At 41.3% G+C, this 18571-nt stretch overlaps 1 protein-coding gene across 15 annotated transcripts in view; it reads right to left on the reverse strand.

Moving 5' to 3' along the window:
- Positions 1 to 18571, reverse strand: part of METTL6 (methyltransferase 6, tRNA N3-cytidine) — a 47935-nt gene that overhangs the window by 28500 nt on the left and 864 nt on the right. For 2 of the 15 annotated variants that reach the window (XM_063610789.1, XM_063610798.1), the window contains exons 1-4: positions 18168 to 18392; positions 16834 to 16968; positions 6354 to 6524; positions 4602 to 4743 (exon numbers count right to left, since the gene is read on the reverse strand). In XM_063610789.1, coding sequence (XP_063466859.1) covers positions 4602 to 4743; positions 6354 to 6524; positions 16834 to 16968; positions 18168 to 18392 — 673 coding nt within the window. Of the gene's footprint in view, positions 1 to 718; positions 2027 to 3837; positions 4527 to 4601; positions 5499 to 6079; positions 6166 to 6353; positions 6525 to 16833; positions 16969 to 18167; positions 18517 to 18571 lie in introns of those variants that run through there. The other 13 variants (XM_055295507.2, XM_063610790.1, XM_055295502.2 and 10 more) reach the window with 12 other exon arrangements.

Genomic DNA, 18571 nt, shown 5'->3' on the forward strand with positions numbered 1-18571 from the left:
AACCTGGATTTTACTTCATAAAGGAAAAGTCATTAAAAGGCAATGATTGGGAAAGAGGTCAGCAGACCAATTGAGGGACTTCCCCATATACCACAACACTAGCTATGTGATTTTGGACTTCTCATTTACCCCTTGCTACTGCTTCCTCATTTCCCAATAGGGAGTTGGAACGTCCATTCTAAAGCCCCTCTCAACTCCAAAATTATAACTCTAAACTAGTCACCAGCCATCTTCGCAGAGAAACAGCACTGGACAAATGGGGCAGAGGGGAGGATAGGTGATGGCCATCCCCTCTCTCTCCCCCAGGGCAAACAGTGTGGCAAGGAACTGGCTCAGTGATAAGGGGTCTCAACAGCCAGATAGGGAGCCATGGAGGGTTCTTGAGCACAGACAGAGCAAAAGTGGTATTTGTGAAACACTGGTTTTGAAGAAATACATAAATGAACTAAAGGGGAGACCAATGGGCAAATATGACAGTGGAAAAAGAAGAAAACAGAACAATCCTTTAGGCTAGAAATATATATGAGTGTCTTATTTTAGTCTACTTGGCCTCATCTTTCCCCATGGTTGTCTGACATGTTGCCTGGAGGAACACTTACAGTCACATGAGTAATGACAAGAATCTCTTTACGTGCTACAGGGTCCTTAGGCTTTTCTTTGTGGAATTTTACAGCGAACAATATGGCTAAATTATGTTATTCTATAAAACTTTCACTACTTTTCAGGCCTTGAAATTTTATTTACATGTCTCTAACACACACACACACTTCCTATTTTTTAATACAAAAAGTACATAGTAGCCCCCCTTATCTGCAGGTGGTATGTTTCAAGACCCCCAGTGGTTGCCTGAAATCAAGATGATACCAAACTCTAAAAAAAAGAACAATTTTAACAATATACTGTAATAAAATTACGTGAATGTGGTCTTTGACTTTTTTTTTTTTTGAGACAGACTTTTGCTCTGTCGCCCAGGCTGGAGTGCAGTAGTGTGATATCGACTTACTGCAACCTCCACCTTCCAGGCTCAAGCTAATCTCCCACCCCAGCTGGGACTACAGGCACATGCCAGCACATCTGGATAATTTTTGTATTTTCTGTAGAGTCAGAGTTTCACCATGTTGACCACACTGGTCTTGAACTCCTGGGCTCAAGGGATCTGCTGGCCTCAGCCTCCCAAAGTGCTGGGGTTATAGGCGTGAGCCTATAACCAGAAAAGTAACTGACTACAGTTGAAAACAGGTAATTGAAATTGTGGTAAGTGAAACCATGGATAAGTGGGATTACTGTACATGTTCATTAAAAAAAATTAAGGGCCAGGCATGGTGGCTCACACCTGTAGTCCTAGCTACTCAGGAGGCTGAGGCAGGAAGACTGCTTGAGCCCAGGGGTGGTCAAGGCTACAATGAGCTGTGATCACACGCCACTGCACTCCAGCCTGCGTACCACAAGATCCTGTCTCAAAAAATATATAAAGTAAAAAGAGTGATTTTATTTATTTATGAAACAGGGTCTCACTCTGTCACCCAGGCTGGAGTGCAATGGCATGATCTCGGCTCACTGCAACCTCCGCCTCTTGGGTTCAAGCGATTCCTTGCCTCAGCCTCCTAAGTAGCTGGGATTACAGGCACTCGCCACCATGCCCAGCTAATTTTTTTGTATTTTTAGTAGAGATGGGGTCTCACCATGTTGGCCAGGCTGGTCTCAAACTCCTGAACTCAGATGATCCCCCAACCTCAGCCTCCCGAAGTGCTGGGATTACAGGCATGAGCCACCACACCCAGACAAAAGAGTGATTTTAAATTTTCCTCTTCAAGGGGAGGTATGAATGCCAATCTCATGAAAGGTCAGGACTTAGGATCCAGGCCCAGGACCACAGGAGATGGGTTCTTAGGAGGCTTTAGAAATTTGCTCTGAAGGAAAACTCTTGGCACACACAGGCCTTCTTTTTTATTCACCGTCTCTCGAAACACATACTCGTTTACCACTTCTTCATAACCTGTGTCCATAAAGAGTTGAGCCAGGAATTCTGTAAGACAAGCATCAACAATGCTCAAAAGTCTTCATAACATTACATTTGCTTTGCAGTCCTTGAGGAGGGATAGAGGACTGAGGCTATTTTAATATTTTTTTAAATGGAAACCTCAATGCTAAAATTTAAAGGCTTTGATTTGGGAACTAATACACTCCTTCTCTTCTTCTACCCAAACAGAAACCTCCAATTAAACAATTTAATCAGAACAAGGTGAAGGACAACCTGGTGTGCGCATCTTGCCTTATTATGAATTCTCAAATACAAAAGCCCGAGTAAAAATAAACAATTCCAAATTGGTTATATTCCTTTTTTTTTAAATTAAATTTTTTTTTTTTTTGAGACACAGTGTCGCTCTGTCACCCAGGCTAGAGCAGTGGCACGATCTCGGCTCACTGCAACCTCCGCTTCCTGGGCTTAAGCGATTCTCCTGCCTCAGCCTCTTAAGTAGCTGGGACTACGGGCACACACTACCATGCCTGGTTAACTTTTTTTATTTTTAGTAGAGACAGGGTTTTGCCATGTTTGCCAGGCTGGTCTCAAGCCCCTGACCTCAAATGATCCCCCAATCTTGGCCTCCCAAAGTGCTGAGATAACACGCATGAGCCACTGAGCCCGGCCAATTATATTCCTTTTTAAAATTTATCTCATTGTTTCCCATCTCCGAACAAAAACATAAAAGTTGGCTATACTCCTACAAGGTCTGCATGTGCTCAATTTGTTTACATCAAACATCTTATTCATCCTAACACAAAGGAGGAAAATTTGTGATCAGAGTGGAGAAAAACACCCAATGGTGACCTAGCTCCAGGAAAATCTAACCCAAATAATACATCACTACACATTAAATGAAACAAACAGAATAAATGGTGAGGCAGCAAAAATAAAGACTCTTAGAGCATTGCTCCAGAGAATGTGCTCTGAAGCACTTTGCAGATATCACTGAATCTTCTCAATATTTACAATTGGTTTAAATTTTATGAATTAAAATATCTTTTGAATTTTAACCTATTTTGATAATTTTGCAGTTTTTTTGTTGTGTTTTGTTTTTTTGAGATAGGCTTCTCGCCCTGTCGCCCAGGCTGGAGGGCAGTGGTATGATCATAGCTCACTGCAGCCTCTATCTTCTGGGGCCAAATGATCCTCTTGCCTCAGCCTCCTAAGCAGCTGGGACCACAAGTGCATGCCACCACTCCTGGCTAACGTCTTTTTTTTATTTTTAGTAGAGACAAAGTTTCACTGTTGCCCAGGCTGGTCTCGAACTCCTGAGCTAAAGTGATCCTTCTACCTCAGCATCCCAAATAATTTTGCAGCTTTAATAGTAATCACTCAATTTTAATTCATTTTGGTATCTAAAAGAATATTTCATTTCAAGAAGGAAAATGTTTGTTAAAATAGAGGTTAAGGTAATTATCTTCCTGTCTAGATGATTAGGTAGACTATGTTCAAGACACCTAAAAGACCGAAATAATGTTCCACATTTTCTTATCAAAAATGACTTTTTAAATATCTCTTTAGGCTGGGCATGGTGGCTCACTCCTGCAGTCCCAGAATTTTGGGAGGCTGAAGTGGGCAGATCACTTGAGACCAGGAGATCGAGACCAACCTGGCCAACATGGCAAAACCGCATCTCTACTAAAAATACAAAAATTAGTTGGGCGTGGTGGCACACACTTGTAATCCTTGCTACTTGGGAGGCTGAGGCATGAGAATCACTTGAGCCTTGGTGGTGGAGGTTGCAATGAGCCAAGATCGCACCACTGCACTCCAGTCTGTAAGACTCTGTCAAAAAAATAAACAAACACCTCTTTACAGCAAATTTGCATTATTTATTTAAAAACAGATCCAGGCCAGGCATAGTGACTAATGCCTGTAATCCCACCACTTTTGGAGGCTCAGACGGATCACTTGAGCTCAGGAGTTCGAGACCAGCATGGGCAACATGGTGAAACCCCAACTCTACCAAAACTATAAAAAATTAGCCAGCTATGGTGGCATGTGTCTGTGGTCCCAGCTATTCGGGAGGCTTCGGTGGATCACTTGAGTCCGGAAGGTGGAGGTTGCAGTGAGCCGAGATCACACCACTGCATTCCAGCCTGGGAGACAGAATGAGACTCTGTCTCAAAAACAACAAAAAAACCAAACCCCAAAACAGATCCAATCAATTCTACAGAAAAAGGTTTCCTGACTTTGTGCCATGGGAAAGTAATCTCAAGGCATTATACTGTCGAATTTGCTTTATTTTTAACTGGACAAGAAGTTTCTGACTTGCCCTCCCTCTTATTCCAGCACAATTCCTAGTAGGGAATCCACATGGCATGTCAGAGGCTGTCCATTAACCCAAGCTCATTAGGGAAGTCACTGACACCAGAGAAGGCTTGTGAGCTCTTCAAGGGCAGTGGCCAGGTCTGTGCCTTCCAGGTTCTGGGTAAATATTGTGCAGTAGAGGGCTTGTTTCAGGGTCTCGTGCACATGTCGCAAGCCTTCTCCAAGCAGCATTGCAGTGATAATGCAATCAAATAAACAGAAACAAGGAATAAAACATTTAAAGACTGGATTCCATTCATCTTACCATCAGTAAAAAAATATGATCTGGTCCCATCTTGTCTAACATAAAAGTTTTCTCCAAGTTTGCTGCCGGCTTTAAACCTAAGCATGGCATGATCATACAGCCCGTAGTCACGAAACAAGACACTTTTGCCTGGTTTTAATACCTATGAAACAAAAGCAGGCTGAACATGACAAAGAGAACCCTGTCAAAATAAAACCTGATTAAGTTAGGACTTAAAATAAATTTGTGATAATTACTAAGGGGACAGACTGAAATGCCCATAATACGGAACCAAAATGGTCTACTACTTAAAAAGATAGTAAGACCGGGCAGGGCTCCATAACACTAAGACACTTCTTTTTTTTTTTTTTTTTTTGAGATGGAGTCTTGCTCTGTTGCCCAGGCTAGAGTGCAGTGGCATAATCTCAGCTCACTGCAACCTCCGTCTCCCATGTTCAAGTGATTCTCATGTCTCAGCCTCCCAAGTAGTTGGGATTACAGGCGCCCGCCACCATGCCCGGCTAATTTTTGTATTTCAGTAAGATGAGGTTTCACCATGTTGGCCAGGCTGGTCTCAAACTCCTGACCTCAAGTGATCTGCCCACCTCAGTCTCCCAAAGTGTTGGGATTACAGGCGTGAGCCACCTCGCCTGTCCCTGAAGACACCTCTTGAGTACCTGCAAGAGCACCCTGGAATGTCCAGTGTCACAGGATTAAAATGTTAGAGACCAACCTGGGCAATATAGTGAGACCCCATCTCTACACAAAAATTAAAAATTAGCTGGATGTGGTAGTGCATCCTGTAGTCCCAATTACTTTAGAGGCCGAGGTGGGAGAACTGCTTGAGCCCAGGAAGTTGAGGCTGCAGTGAGCCACGTCCAGGCCACTGCACTCCAGCCTGAGTGACACAGCAAGACCCTATCTCAAAAATAAATAAATAAATAAAAGTGTTAGAGACAAAAAATGGAAGTGCCGTCCTCATCGAAGCACTTTCTTGCAACATTTTATTCACCATCTCCTAGTATTCAAACTGTATTCAACTGTCTCTTAAAAAAAAAAAAAAAAAAAAACAGAATGTCATTTTGGCTCTTTACTGATTTTGGGTGGTTTTCCTCATTCTGAGTCTCAGCCCTTGTTTCACTGTGCCACAATGTGTAGCTCAATTATGGTGGTAATGACTGATATAGGCCTAGCATTTGACAGCTTAACCATACATTTTCTCATTGTATCTTCACCCAACTGTGGGACAAAGGAATGTGATTATTATTCTCACATGAGATAAGGAAACCAATACTCAACAGGGTTAAGTGATCTGCCAATGATCATACATTAGCTTTTTTTAGAGACAAGGTCTTGCTATGTTGGCCAGGCTGGTTTCAAACTCCTGACCTCAAGTGATTCACCTGCCTTGGCCTCCTAAAGTGTTGGGATTACAGGCATGAGCCACCACACCTGGCCAAACTGTGTACTCTTGACCACTGAACCATAACTCCTCTCACCTTATAGCAGGACTCCACGGATCCCAGGTAACTGCAAAATCATCCTTGTCCCAGGGCTGGCAAAGCTCTGAAGAGCAGCCATGGCACTGCACAAATCAGAATTTAGGGTGGATGTTTTATGCCAGAGGACCCCTTTCTATACACTGACTACACAGCCTGCCTAGTGAGAATGGAGAGACTATGTGAATCTAGACAGTACATAAGCCTCGTGAGCGAAGGTAAGTAAAAGAATCCAGACTGTCCAACCCTCAAGTGCAGGCCCCAAATCACTAACCTTGTAAATGTTTTGTAAGACAAGGTGCATCTTATCAGGATTAACAGCTGACAGCACAAATATCAACATAACAACATCCACCGACTCTGGCGGTACATGATCCAGAAGATCATCTTTGGTCAGATCACACTGGAATACCTTGCATCTTTCTGTGTCATATAAAGGATTTTGCTAGAGGGGGAAAAAATACAAATGAATTTTAATGCAACCACTATGCTGATACATATAGAAAAATACAACATCAAAAGGCGATCCAATTTCCACTTGTATACATAGAAATTATCACTTTCTTACCAGATAAAACTGATGAATAAATCACTCACATATAAAGCATGTAATATTCACTACTGCTACAGGGGCAAGACTTCATTTTAATAAATCATTTTTAACTGAGGGGAGAAGAGTATCACATATTCAAAACTGAGCATTTTAGAAGCACATTATTTCCAGAGGGATGATGATCCAAGACTGGCCTCTGCTTCTTTCTTTCTGTTTTTTAAAGAGACAGGGTCTCACTCTGTCTTCTGGGCTAGAGTGCAGTGGCATGATCATGGCTCACTGCAGCCTTCACCTCTTGAGCCCAAGTCATCCTCCCACTTCAGCCTCCTGAGTAGCTGGAACTACAGGTGTGCACCACTGCATCTGGCTAAATTTTTATTTTTATTTTTGTAAAGATGGGATCTTGCTATGTTGTCCAGGCTAGTCTTGAACTCCTGGCCTCAAGTGATCCTCCCACTTCAGCCTTCCAAAGTGCTGGGATTACAGGCATGAGCCACCATGTCCTGCTGGCCTCTGGCTTCCTTAATCCTCCTTTGAATCAACTGCTTAAAGCCTAAACCCTATGAGAAGCCCTTCTAATTCCCCTTGTTGAGATGCTCCCACAGTTCTTCTGGAGTATATTTTCTCTTTATGCAGCAAGCTAAATAAACTTAACCTTTTTTTTGACTACAAATGTGTTCCTGGTACATTTTGGTTGGTAGGCTTCAACACATGTATAGGAGTATTATGAAGAAAAACATTAAACTTTTATTTCATGTAAATGAAGACCTGAATAAATAGATATACAAAGTTACTGGATGGGAAAATTAAATGCAAAATTAAAAAGATGTCAATTCTATTCATAATTCCATTTATAAATCCAATGCAATCTCAACTGATTCCCAATAGATTTCTAGAAACTTGACAGGGTGAATCTAATTCATCATAAAGTAAAAATCTTTAAGAATAGCCAAGTCAATTTTTAAAATGATGAACAATGAGGTAGATATGGTGGCTCATGCCTGTAATCCCAGCAACTTGGGAGACTGAAGTGAAAGGATCGCTTGAGTTCAAAGCTGCAGCCAGCTATGATCCGTGCCACTGCAAGCTAGCCTGGACAACAGAGCAAGATCTCATCTTTAAAAAATAGGCCAGGTGCGGTGGCTCACGCCTGTAATCCCAGCACTTTGGGAGGCCAAGGTGGGTGGATCATGAGGTCAGGAGTTTGAGACCAGCCTGGCCAATATGGTGAAACCTCGTCTCTACTAAAAATACGAAAATTAGCTGGGCATGGTGACCCGCATCTGTAGTCCCAGCTACTCGGGAGACTGAGGCAGAAGAATAGCTTAAACCTGGGAGGCAGAGGTTGCAGTGAGCCGAGATCATGCCACTGCACTCCAGCCTGAGCGATAGAGACTCTGTCTCAAATAAATAAATAAATAAATAAAATAGAATGAAGAATAACAAAGGAGAAGATATACTACTGGACATCAAAATATATTACAAAACGTAGTAATAAAACAACACGGTTTGAGAATAGAAGCAAATGTATCAGTGAGACAAAACAGAGTCCCAAAACAGACCTGTGTATACTGTATATATAAACAGGAATGTTGTGTTATATGATAAAAGATAGACAAAGGTGACAATTAGATAAAAAGGTAGATAATAAAGATGACAATTATGAGTGAGGAAAAAATTTCTCAATTTACTGTGTTTAGAAGAACTGGCTACCCTAGAGACAAATGACTACCCTTGAGACACAGGCCCACGGTACCAGTTCAAATTTGGAGAAGCAGAACATTAGAGAACAACCCCCTCTCCCACACCCCACCACCAAATCTCAATAACAGGAAATTGCAGCTGGGAGAGCCACAACAGACAGACTCTTTGGGAAACAGTACAAAGGGAAGACCCAAATCCAAGAGAGGAGACAAAAACAAGTTGCTAGAGTTTGAAGTCTGGTGCCCACAGCAACAACAAACCTCACAGACAGCAACGACAGACTTCAAACAACAGCCCAATTTCTGACTAGATTGTTACAAATCCCTATCCCTCAGTATCTACTGGCCCTTATAATATGCCTAGCTTTAACCAAAAAGTAGAAAACATCCCAGAAGGCAAACAACATAGTGTGAAGAGAATAAGCCAACACCAGAGCCAGACTCAAATATGACAGATGCTGGATCCAAAAGCTTGGGCATTTAAAATAATTATGATTAAAATGTTAAAGACTCTAATGGAAAAGACAGACAACATGCAAAATCAGATACATAATTTCAGGGATGGAAACTATAAGAAGACTCTAAGAGAAATGCTAAAAACCAAAAACATGGTAACAGAAATGAACACTTTCAATAGGTTCCTCAACAAAACATGTACTGCCTAGGGAACAGTCAGTGAACTTGATGATAGGATAATAGAAATTACACAAACTGAAAATGCAAGAAGGAAAAAAGTGAGGGAATAAACCCTACAACAACAGCATCTAAGGGCTTGGGGCAATAGAAAATGTTACACATGTAACTGGAATCCCAGAGGGAGAAGAGAACAAGAGCTAAAGAAAGAATTTGAAGAAATAATGACCCTAATTTTTCCAGATTAAAAAACACAACCAAAATTATAAAATAACTATACAACCAAAAATTATTAAGAGCAATATATAGGTGATTACGTCTAAATCCTAGGAATAGCTGGGCACAGTGGCTCACACCTGTAATCCCAGCACTTTGGGAGGCTGAGGCAGGAGGATCGCTTGAGCCCAAGAGTTCGAGAGCAGCCTGGGATAGTGAGACCTCATCTCTAAGAAAAATAAAGTAAATCCTAGGAGTAAAGGACTCCTAAACAAGACATAAAATATAACTTCAAAAGGAAAAGATTAATATTTTGCCATGATAATTTAAACCCTGTGTAGCCTGGGCAACACAGCAGGACCTCATCTCTACAAAAAATTTTTAAAAATTAGCCAGGCATGGTGGTGCACGCCCATGGTCTCAGTTCAGGATGCTGAGGATTACCTGAGTCCACAAGGTCGAGGCTGCAGTGAGCTGCAATTTGCACCACTATACTCCAGCCTAGGTGACACAGTGAGACCTTGTCCAAAAAAAAAAAAAAAAAAAAAAATCCTTGTGTAAAAAAAAGAGATACCGTAAAGTGATGCTGAATAAACTGGAAGAAATGTTTGTAACATACATACCAAAGTATCTAGAATATATCCTGAAAATAAGAAAGAAAATGACAAGCCAATTGAAAAATGGGCAGAGGTTATGAATGGACAACTTCTACTATAAACTTCATGTGGGTGGGAATTTTTGTCTGTCTGTTGACTGTTTAACTCCAGTGCTTAGAACAGTGATTGGCACACATTAAGCTCTCAATAAAAAAATGTGGACTAAAGAAACTCACAGCTAACTAATGCTATCAACCTTCCACAAGGCCTTCAACCTCTCTGGTAATAAGGAAAAAACAAATTAAAATATGGAGGCATTATTTTTTGCCCAAAAGATTGGTAAATATAAAAAAGACATATCTTGGGAGGTCGAGGCGGGTGGATCACGAGGTCAGGAGATCGAGACCATCCTGGCTAACACGGTGAAACCCCGTCTCTACTAAAAATACAAAAAATTAGCCAGGCGTGTTGGTGGGCACCTGTAGTCCCAGCTACTCAGGAGGCTGAGCCAGGAGAATGGTGTGAACCCGGGAGGCGGAGCTTGCAGTGAGCCGAGATCGCGCCACTGCACTCCAGCCTAGGGGACAGAGCAAGACTCCATCTCAAAAAAAAAAAAAAAGACTGATATCAAGTGTTGAGGCAATACAGAAAAAGGTATCTTTACATTATTGGTGAAATTATAAATTAGTATCATCTCTTTGGAAGGAAACTTGGCATTGTCTATTAAAATATAAATGAGCATGCTCTTCTTCCAAGGAATTCTACTTCTTCCATTATTCATCATAGACAAATGTGTACGACATTTTGGGAACATACATATGATGCTGATCACATTAACTCTATTTGTAAGAGCAAAAAAGTAGAAACAATTCAAATAAATATAAATAGGGTAACTGTTTTGTTTTTTTTTTTGAGACAGAGTCTCGCTCTATCACCCGGCTGGAGTGCAGTGGCATGATCTCAGCTCACTGCAAGCTCCGCCTCCCGGGTTCACGCCATTCTCCTGCCTCAGCCTCCCAAGTAGCTGGGACTACAGGCACCCGCCACCATGCCTGGCTAAGTTTTTTATTTTTAGCAGAGATGGGGTTTCACTGTGTTAACCAGGATGGTCTCAATTTCCTGACCTCATGATCTGCCCGCCTCGGCCTCTCAAAGTGCTCGGATTACAGGCGTGAGCCACTGCCCCAGCCGGGTAACTGTTAAAGTATGGTATATCCATTCCATGGAATACTATAACAGGTAAATGAAATCTACATGGACTAACATGAAAAACTCTGCAAAATATAATAATGTAGAATGAGGAACGCATGTTATGGTAAATATGATACCACCACTATTTTAAAAAATCTACTGTGTATAAAGTGGACAGACTTAAGTCCTTATTTAAAACATCGAGACTTTCTAGACGTTTAGAAGTGCACAAAGTATGTTAAAAGTAGGGTAGTAAATAACACATTTTGTAGACATCCTTTTGTTAAAATTCACTGAAATATTACCTTTTGGAAATGGAATGATCAAACCACTTCTCTAAGCAGTACACATCATTACATTTGTACTGGGTCAGGAGAAAAGGAGGAGAATAAAGTGCAAAGGGCTTTATACCAATGTGTTTACAGTGAGGCAAGATTGACCACTGTACCTTATGTCCATGCATTTTATTTTACTTTGCTATGTATATAGTGTATATGAAGGACAAATGAGTCCTAATTTACAACATCTAGTTCTAGATGTTAAAGAGGTTGACAGCATATGACCAACATAGAGTCAGTAACCTAATACACTGAGTACACTTTGCGTTCAAATTCATAGGAAAGACTGTTCTTAAAAACACTTAGGGAAGTGAAATTGTTAAAGTCCCCTCTAAGCATTACAAATGCTTATACCTATCCACTGAGTTGACAGAGGTGGGAAGGGTTCTATGCCAGAATGTTCGTTCCTATTTAGATGGCACTTTCAAATGACAGCTTATTATGTATGTGTACCACTTATTCAATGCTACGGTATATATAGTGGAAAACTTAAGTCCTATTTGAAACATCTAGTCTTTCTAGACATTTAAAAGTACACAACATATGTGTACTTCTGGCATTGTAGAGAGCTAAAGTAACAAAAGTAGAGGACTAATGTAACATCCTTTAAGCATTTTCTGTTATTTAATAGGACTGGTTGCATTTTGGGAATGGAATTGTTAAAATGATGTCTTAGCGGGTATGCTGTTTACTGGGTGGTAGTGGGCTGGGGGAGGAGGAATTATGCAGAGAGAAGGGTTCTGTGCCCTTGAGTCACATTAGTTCAGGTTGTCTAGCCATTGTTCTATATGTGCATTTCAGTTAATACTGCTGAGTATTAAAGGATAAACAAGTCCCTGATGCTCAAAGTATGCTAAAACTAGAGGTAGTAAAATAATCCCTTTTTTAGTTCTTAGGGAGGACTATCCTCTGGGAGTGACCTTTGTTAATTGACCTCTCAGAACTAGACATAGTCCTGTACTTAGTCACTGGAATGACAGAACAGGATGAAGAAGAAGGGGTGGAAGGAAAGGCTCTTTGTCAGAATCTCCATATCTAGAAGATGGTTTTAGATGATAACCACAGGTCTATAGCTGCATTTTTAGTAAAGTACCAGTGTTTATTGTGGACAGAGTTCATTATTTTGCAACACCTAAGCTTCATAGATGTCTTGATGTGACAACATATAATAAAAAGCAGAGCTACTCCATAACTATATACATCTACTATGTACCCACAAAATTATTTTTAAAATAGGGCTAGTGAAATTGTAAATATCTTTTTGTTATAATTGATAGAAAAGATGCATGTTGGACATGCAATTGTTAAACCACCTCTGAGCAATGTATATATCGGGACTTGTTCATCAGTTTGGCAGCAGAGGAATAGAAGAAAGTATAAATAGAGAGATGTATGCAGATGTATTCATATTTACATCTTGACAATAGCCACTAATGTATGTGAGTCTCTCTTGGTCGTACTATGGGAATATATTAAGTAATTCAATGGAAACATACGTTCTTGGTAATATTTTAGTGGCAAAGATCCCATAATAAATTCTCTTAGAAACATTATACTTAGTGTTGCTTTATTATAGAAACATTATAGACTATGGAAACATTATACTTAGTGTTGCATTATACTCTGTTGCTTTATGTTTCATTTTAAATTGAGCATTAAGGCAATACAGTCTTCTAAACTCTGCCAATACTTCTACCTAGAGGTCTCTTGCCATTTTTATCTTCTGTGAAATTTTTGTCCCAAGATAGGTGGAATTATATCTTCTTCTAACAGACTGAGTTGGTGTAGGGTGTTCTTGGTTATCAAAATATTCATATAGCTTTGGGATTTTCAACTAGTAAATATCCACAATGTGTGATAAAACATGATACATACTGCATGATCTTAATCCCACAAAATTGGATACTGTGTCTATGTACATACAGGACGTAGAAGGACAAGTCAAACTGTAAACTGCTTGTGACTGTGGATGACTGTTCTTTGCTTCTTGTGTTTCTCAGTTTCCTACAGTAAACATATTAACTTTTTAAAAATGAAGGGTTTGCGTTTTGTTATTTTGAGATAGGGTCCTGCTTTGTCACCCAGGCTAGAGTACAGTGGCATCATCATAGCTCATGCAGCCTCAAACTCCGGGCTCAAGTGATTTTCCCACCTTGGTCTCCCAAACAGCTGAGACTACAGGCACACATCACCACACCTGGCTAATTAAAAAAATTTTTTTGGCCAGGTGCAGTGGCTTATGCCTGTAATCCCAACACTCTGGGAGGCCAGTGGATCACCTGAGATCAGGAGTTCAAGACCAGCCTGTCCAACATAGTGAAACCCTGTCTGTACTAAAAATACAAAAAAATTAGCCAGGCGTGGTGGCAAGTGCCTGTAACCCCAGCTACTTGGGAGGCTGAGGCAGAAGAACTGCTTGAACCCAGGAGGTGGAGGTTGCAGTGAGCCGAGATCGTGCCACTGCACTCCAGCCTGGGCAATAAGAGCGAAACTCCATCTTAAATTAAAAAATAAAATAAAATATATTTTTTTTGTAGAGACAGAGTCATACTTTGTTGCCTAGGCTGGTAAGGTTACTTTTTTCAAAAGTCTAATGTGGCTGAGTGTGGTGGCTCATGCTTTTAATCCCAGCACTTTGGCAGGCAGAGGTGGGAGTTAATCCCAGCACTCTGGGAGGCAGAGATGGGAGGATCTCTTGAACCCAGGAGTTTGAGAACAGCCTAGGCAACATAGTGAGACCCGTCTCTACAAAAAAATAAAACAATTAGTTGGGTGTGGTGGTGTGCATCTATAGTCCCAGCTATTCAGGAGGCTGAGGTGGGAGGATCACTTGAGCCTGGGAAGTCAAGGCTACAGTGAGCCATGACTGTGCAACTGCACTCCAGCCTGGGTGACAGAGTGAGACCCTATCTCAAAAAATAAAAATAGGCTGGATGCGGTGGCTGATGCCTGTAATCCCAGCACTTTGGGAGGCCAAGGCAGGCAGATCACTTGAGTTCAGAGAGACCAGGCTGGGCAACATGGAGAAACCCTGTCTCTATAAAAAAATACAAAAATTAGCCGGGGGTGGTAGTATGTGCTTGTAGTCCCAGCTACCTGAGAGGCGGAGGCGGGAGGATCACTTCAGCTCAGGAGTTTGAGGCTGCAGTGAGCTCTAATATACACCACTGCACTCCAGCCTGGGTGACAAAGCAAGACCATGTCAATTAAAAAAATAATAATGATTAATTTGTTTAAAAAAAGTTTAAATTTTAAAAAGTCTAACGAATGCTAGAACTGTGAAAGGATGATGGGGAACGAGATACTTGCAATGTCACCAAAGTGTCCCCCACATATCGGTCAATGGCAAAGGGAATTTTACAATAGAGGAATTAGGTAGTTACTATCTTAACCCTGTGATCGAAACCAGCAAGATCTCCAGATATTATTGCCTCATGACAGGATGTAATATGCAAGACACAACATTACCTATTAAAGCATTTTTGCCAAAAATATTTTACCTGATTTAAATTTAACTTCTAGTTCACAGATAATATAGAACACAGAGGAATAAATTAAACAGTAATGCAAAGAAACTATCAGACCAATTTGGAAACTTATTATAGAAAATTGGCTTCATCTGTCATCAATGTGGAAAGAGGTATGGGGTAGGGCAAGGGTATTTTAGGTTAAGGAGATTTAAAGGACATAAGTGAGCCAGGCGTGGTGGCTCATGCCTGTAATCCCAGCACCTTGGGAGGCCAAGGCAGGTGGATCACTTGAGGCCAGGAGTTTGAGACCAGCCTGGCTAACATGGCGAAACCCCAACTCTACTAAAAATACAAAAATTAGCCAGGAGTGGTGGTGGGCACCTGTAATCCCAGCTACTTGGGAGGCTGAGGCAGGAGAATCACTTGAACCCGGGAGGTGGAGGTTGCAGTAAGCTGAGATTGCACCACTGCACTCCAGTCTAGGCGACAGAGCAAGACTCCATCTCAAAAAATAAAATAAAATAAAAAATAAAGGACATAAGTATAAGAGGTAGTGCTTGACTGGATTATAAACAGCTATAGGCAGGGTGTAATCCCACACTCTGGGAGTCTGAGGAGGGAGGACTGCTTGAGCTCAGAAGTTTGAGACCAGCCTAGGCAACATTGGGAAACCTCACCTCTACAAAAACTTAAAAACTAGTCAGGGTCAGCTGCCATGGCTCGCGCCTGTAATCTCAGCACTTTGGGAGGCTGAGGTGGGAGGATTGCTTGAGCCCAGGAGTTCAAGACTAGCCTGGACAACACAGTGAGACCTTATCTCTAAAATAAATAAATAAATAAAAAACACTAGCTGGGCACAGTGGCACATGCCTGTAGTCCCAGCTACTTGGGAGACTGAGGTGGGAGGATCTGTTTGAGCCAGGGAGGTCAAGCTGTGGTGAGTTGTGATTGTGCCACTGCACTCCAGCCTGAGTGAGAGTGAAACCATGTCTCAAACAAAAACAAAAACAAAAACCAGCTATAAAAGACACCTGGAAGCCAGGTGCAGTGGCTCATACCTGTAATCCCAGCACTTTGGGAGGCTGAGGCAGGTTGATCACTTGAGCCCAGGAGTTCGAGACCATCCTGGGCAACATAGTGAGACCCCATCTCTACAAAAAATTAAAAAATTAGCCTGGCATGGTGGCACACGCCTGTAGTCTCTGCTACTTGGGAGGCTGAGGTGGAAGAATCGCTTAAGCCCAGGAGGTTGAGGCTGCAGTGAGCCATGTTCATGCCACTGCACTTCAGACTGGGTGACAGACAAAGACCCCATCTCTAAAATAAGTAAAAAATAAAACTAAAAGACACCGTGAACTATTTGGGGAAATCTGAATTTGGAATGGATGTTAATGACATTGGGGGATTATAGTTATTTTATTTATTTATTTAAAGACAGTCTTGCTCTGTCACCTAGGCTGGAGTACAGTGCTGCAATCCTGGCTCACTGCAACCTCCACTTCCCTGACTCAAGTGATCTTCCCACCTCAGCCTCCCAATTAGCTGGGATTACAGGCAAGCACCACCATGCCCAGTTAATTTTTGTATTTTTGGTAAAGACAAGGTTTCACTATGTTGCCCAGGCTGGTCTTGAACTACTGGGTGCAAGCTATCCACCAGCCTCAGGCTCCCAAACTGCTGGGATTACAAGTGTGAACCAACATGGCAGGCCAGATTATAGTTATTTTTGTGAAATATGATAAACTTCCTGCGGTTGTGTAGAAAAAGGCCTTTTTTAAGGGGAGATGTATGCAAACATTTAGGAGTGAAAAGTCTTGACATTTGTAATATACTTTAAAATAGTTCAGCAAAGAACAATTGTAAAGCAAAAGATGTTAATTATATGGATGTTATTATGGTATTTTTTCCTGCTTTTCTTGAATAAAGCTGTGTTTCTACATGCACTGTATATGTATGTAGGCAGGAAAACTACATGTATGGTGACTAAAAAGGCAGATCAAACAAGATCAGCAAGAAAACAGAAACACAGCAGAATACATAGATGGTGCACCAACCTTAACATATTCAACTGCTCTTGGAGAAAAATCACAGGCATAGGCAAAGATATTCGGATCTTCTTCTAAAAGTGGGAATAAACAGTTTCCAACCCCACAGCCAGCTTCAAGCATTGTTAACTTTTGATCTTCAAACTGGGGAAAGACAGCTCAAAGTTATAGTACATTACATTTGCATAATGAAGAAATAAACCAAACTAAAAGGTCCAGAATATGAGAGGTCTCTGACCCCATGGAGCAGACAATCAAGAAGTGAACTAATAAGCAAAAGCTAATACTGGTACTTCATTTGTCATCCAGCATTAAGTTTGGTGTGGAGGAAAAAAAAAGCACAATGGCTAACTAGGCTCTGGAGTTAAACTGCCAGCACCCAAATCTCAACTCCTCGCCTGCATTCTATCCTTGGGCAAATCACTTAAACAGCTCTGTGCCTCAATTTTACCTTGGGGACAAATAAGTACAATACTAATACTTACACTTCACAGAGCCAGTATAAGGGTCAAATGATAGGCCATGTAGAAAAGAGCCATGGTAAATAGTTCACTAACATTAACTACTATTATTATTATTTTGAATCTGTCACTGAAGTCACTCAGTATGAATTTATAATTTTGTTTTTTAAATTTTTAATGTTTAAATTTTTTAGAATTCAGAACACAGGGTCTCACTATGCTGCCTAGGCTTGGCTAATTCATGTTGACTATTCACAGGCACAAGCCACCTGCCTCAGCCTCTGGAGTAGCTGGCGATAGCCACCAGACCTGGCTCTTGAATTTAACATATGTTTACAACTATCAGATCAGCTTAAAGAAATAGAAAACATCCACTAAAGTTCTCTCTCCTATATGTTAACCAAACCAGAAACTGCTAAAACTTTGGTGTTAAGACCAAACAGTATAGTTCTCTCCTAAAACACAAAGCATTTTGATAGGCTTCTTAAATTCTCTACTTCGCACTCTCCCTAGGAATGCAATACAGCACACCTCGTCACATTTTTTCTTTTGAGACACAGTCTCGCTCGTCGCCAGGCTGGAGTGCAGTGGCGCGATCTCGGCTCACTGCTATCTCCACCTCCCGGGTTCAAGCGATTCTCCTGCCTCAGCCTTCCAAGTAGCTGGGACTACAGGCGTTCACCACCACACCCAGCTAATTTTTGTACTTTTAGTAAAGACAGGGTTTCATCATGTTGGCCAGGATGGTCTCGATCTCTTGACTTTGTGATCCACCTGCCTCGGCCTCCCCAAGTACTGGGATTACAGGCATGAGCCAACGCACACGGCCCTCTTCATATTTTAAACGAAGAACAGCGCAGATAAGGCGTAATATTAGCTTACCTCTCTACATGACCTTAGCTCCTCAAACTCTCTGGTGGTCCAGTGTCTGTCTTTGAAGAAATTAGTGCTATTTCTTTTGTAAAAAAGATCCCAGTTTTTCTGAGCCTCTTGTTCCAATTTCTGCTGTTTAAAATTAGACACCAAAGTTTGGTCTCTTTTCAGTTTCTCCTCTTCTTCAGAGGTGAGAATCCTTGCCTGTAGACCTTTCCTTTGCAAAGAAGCCATCTCTGAAACTGAGGGTAACACTTAACACAGCTGAAGATTCTCCATCACCAAATAATATGAATCCATGCTAATGGATCAGATGCATTTCCTGAGGTGAGTTTCACGCCTCAAACGGCATACGGGGCTTCGCAGAGAAAAGAATGAGATTCTGGTTAGTGGTTCTAGAACAGTTCAAGACG

This window comes from Symphalangus syndactylus, chromosome 10 (genome assembly GCF_028878055.3).
Source record: "Symphalangus syndactylus isolate Jambi chromosome 10, NHGRI_mSymSyn1-v2.1_pri, whole genome shotgun sequence".
Lineage (NCBI taxonomy): Eukaryota > Metazoa > Chordata > Mammalia > Primates > Hylobatidae > Symphalangus > Symphalangus syndactylus.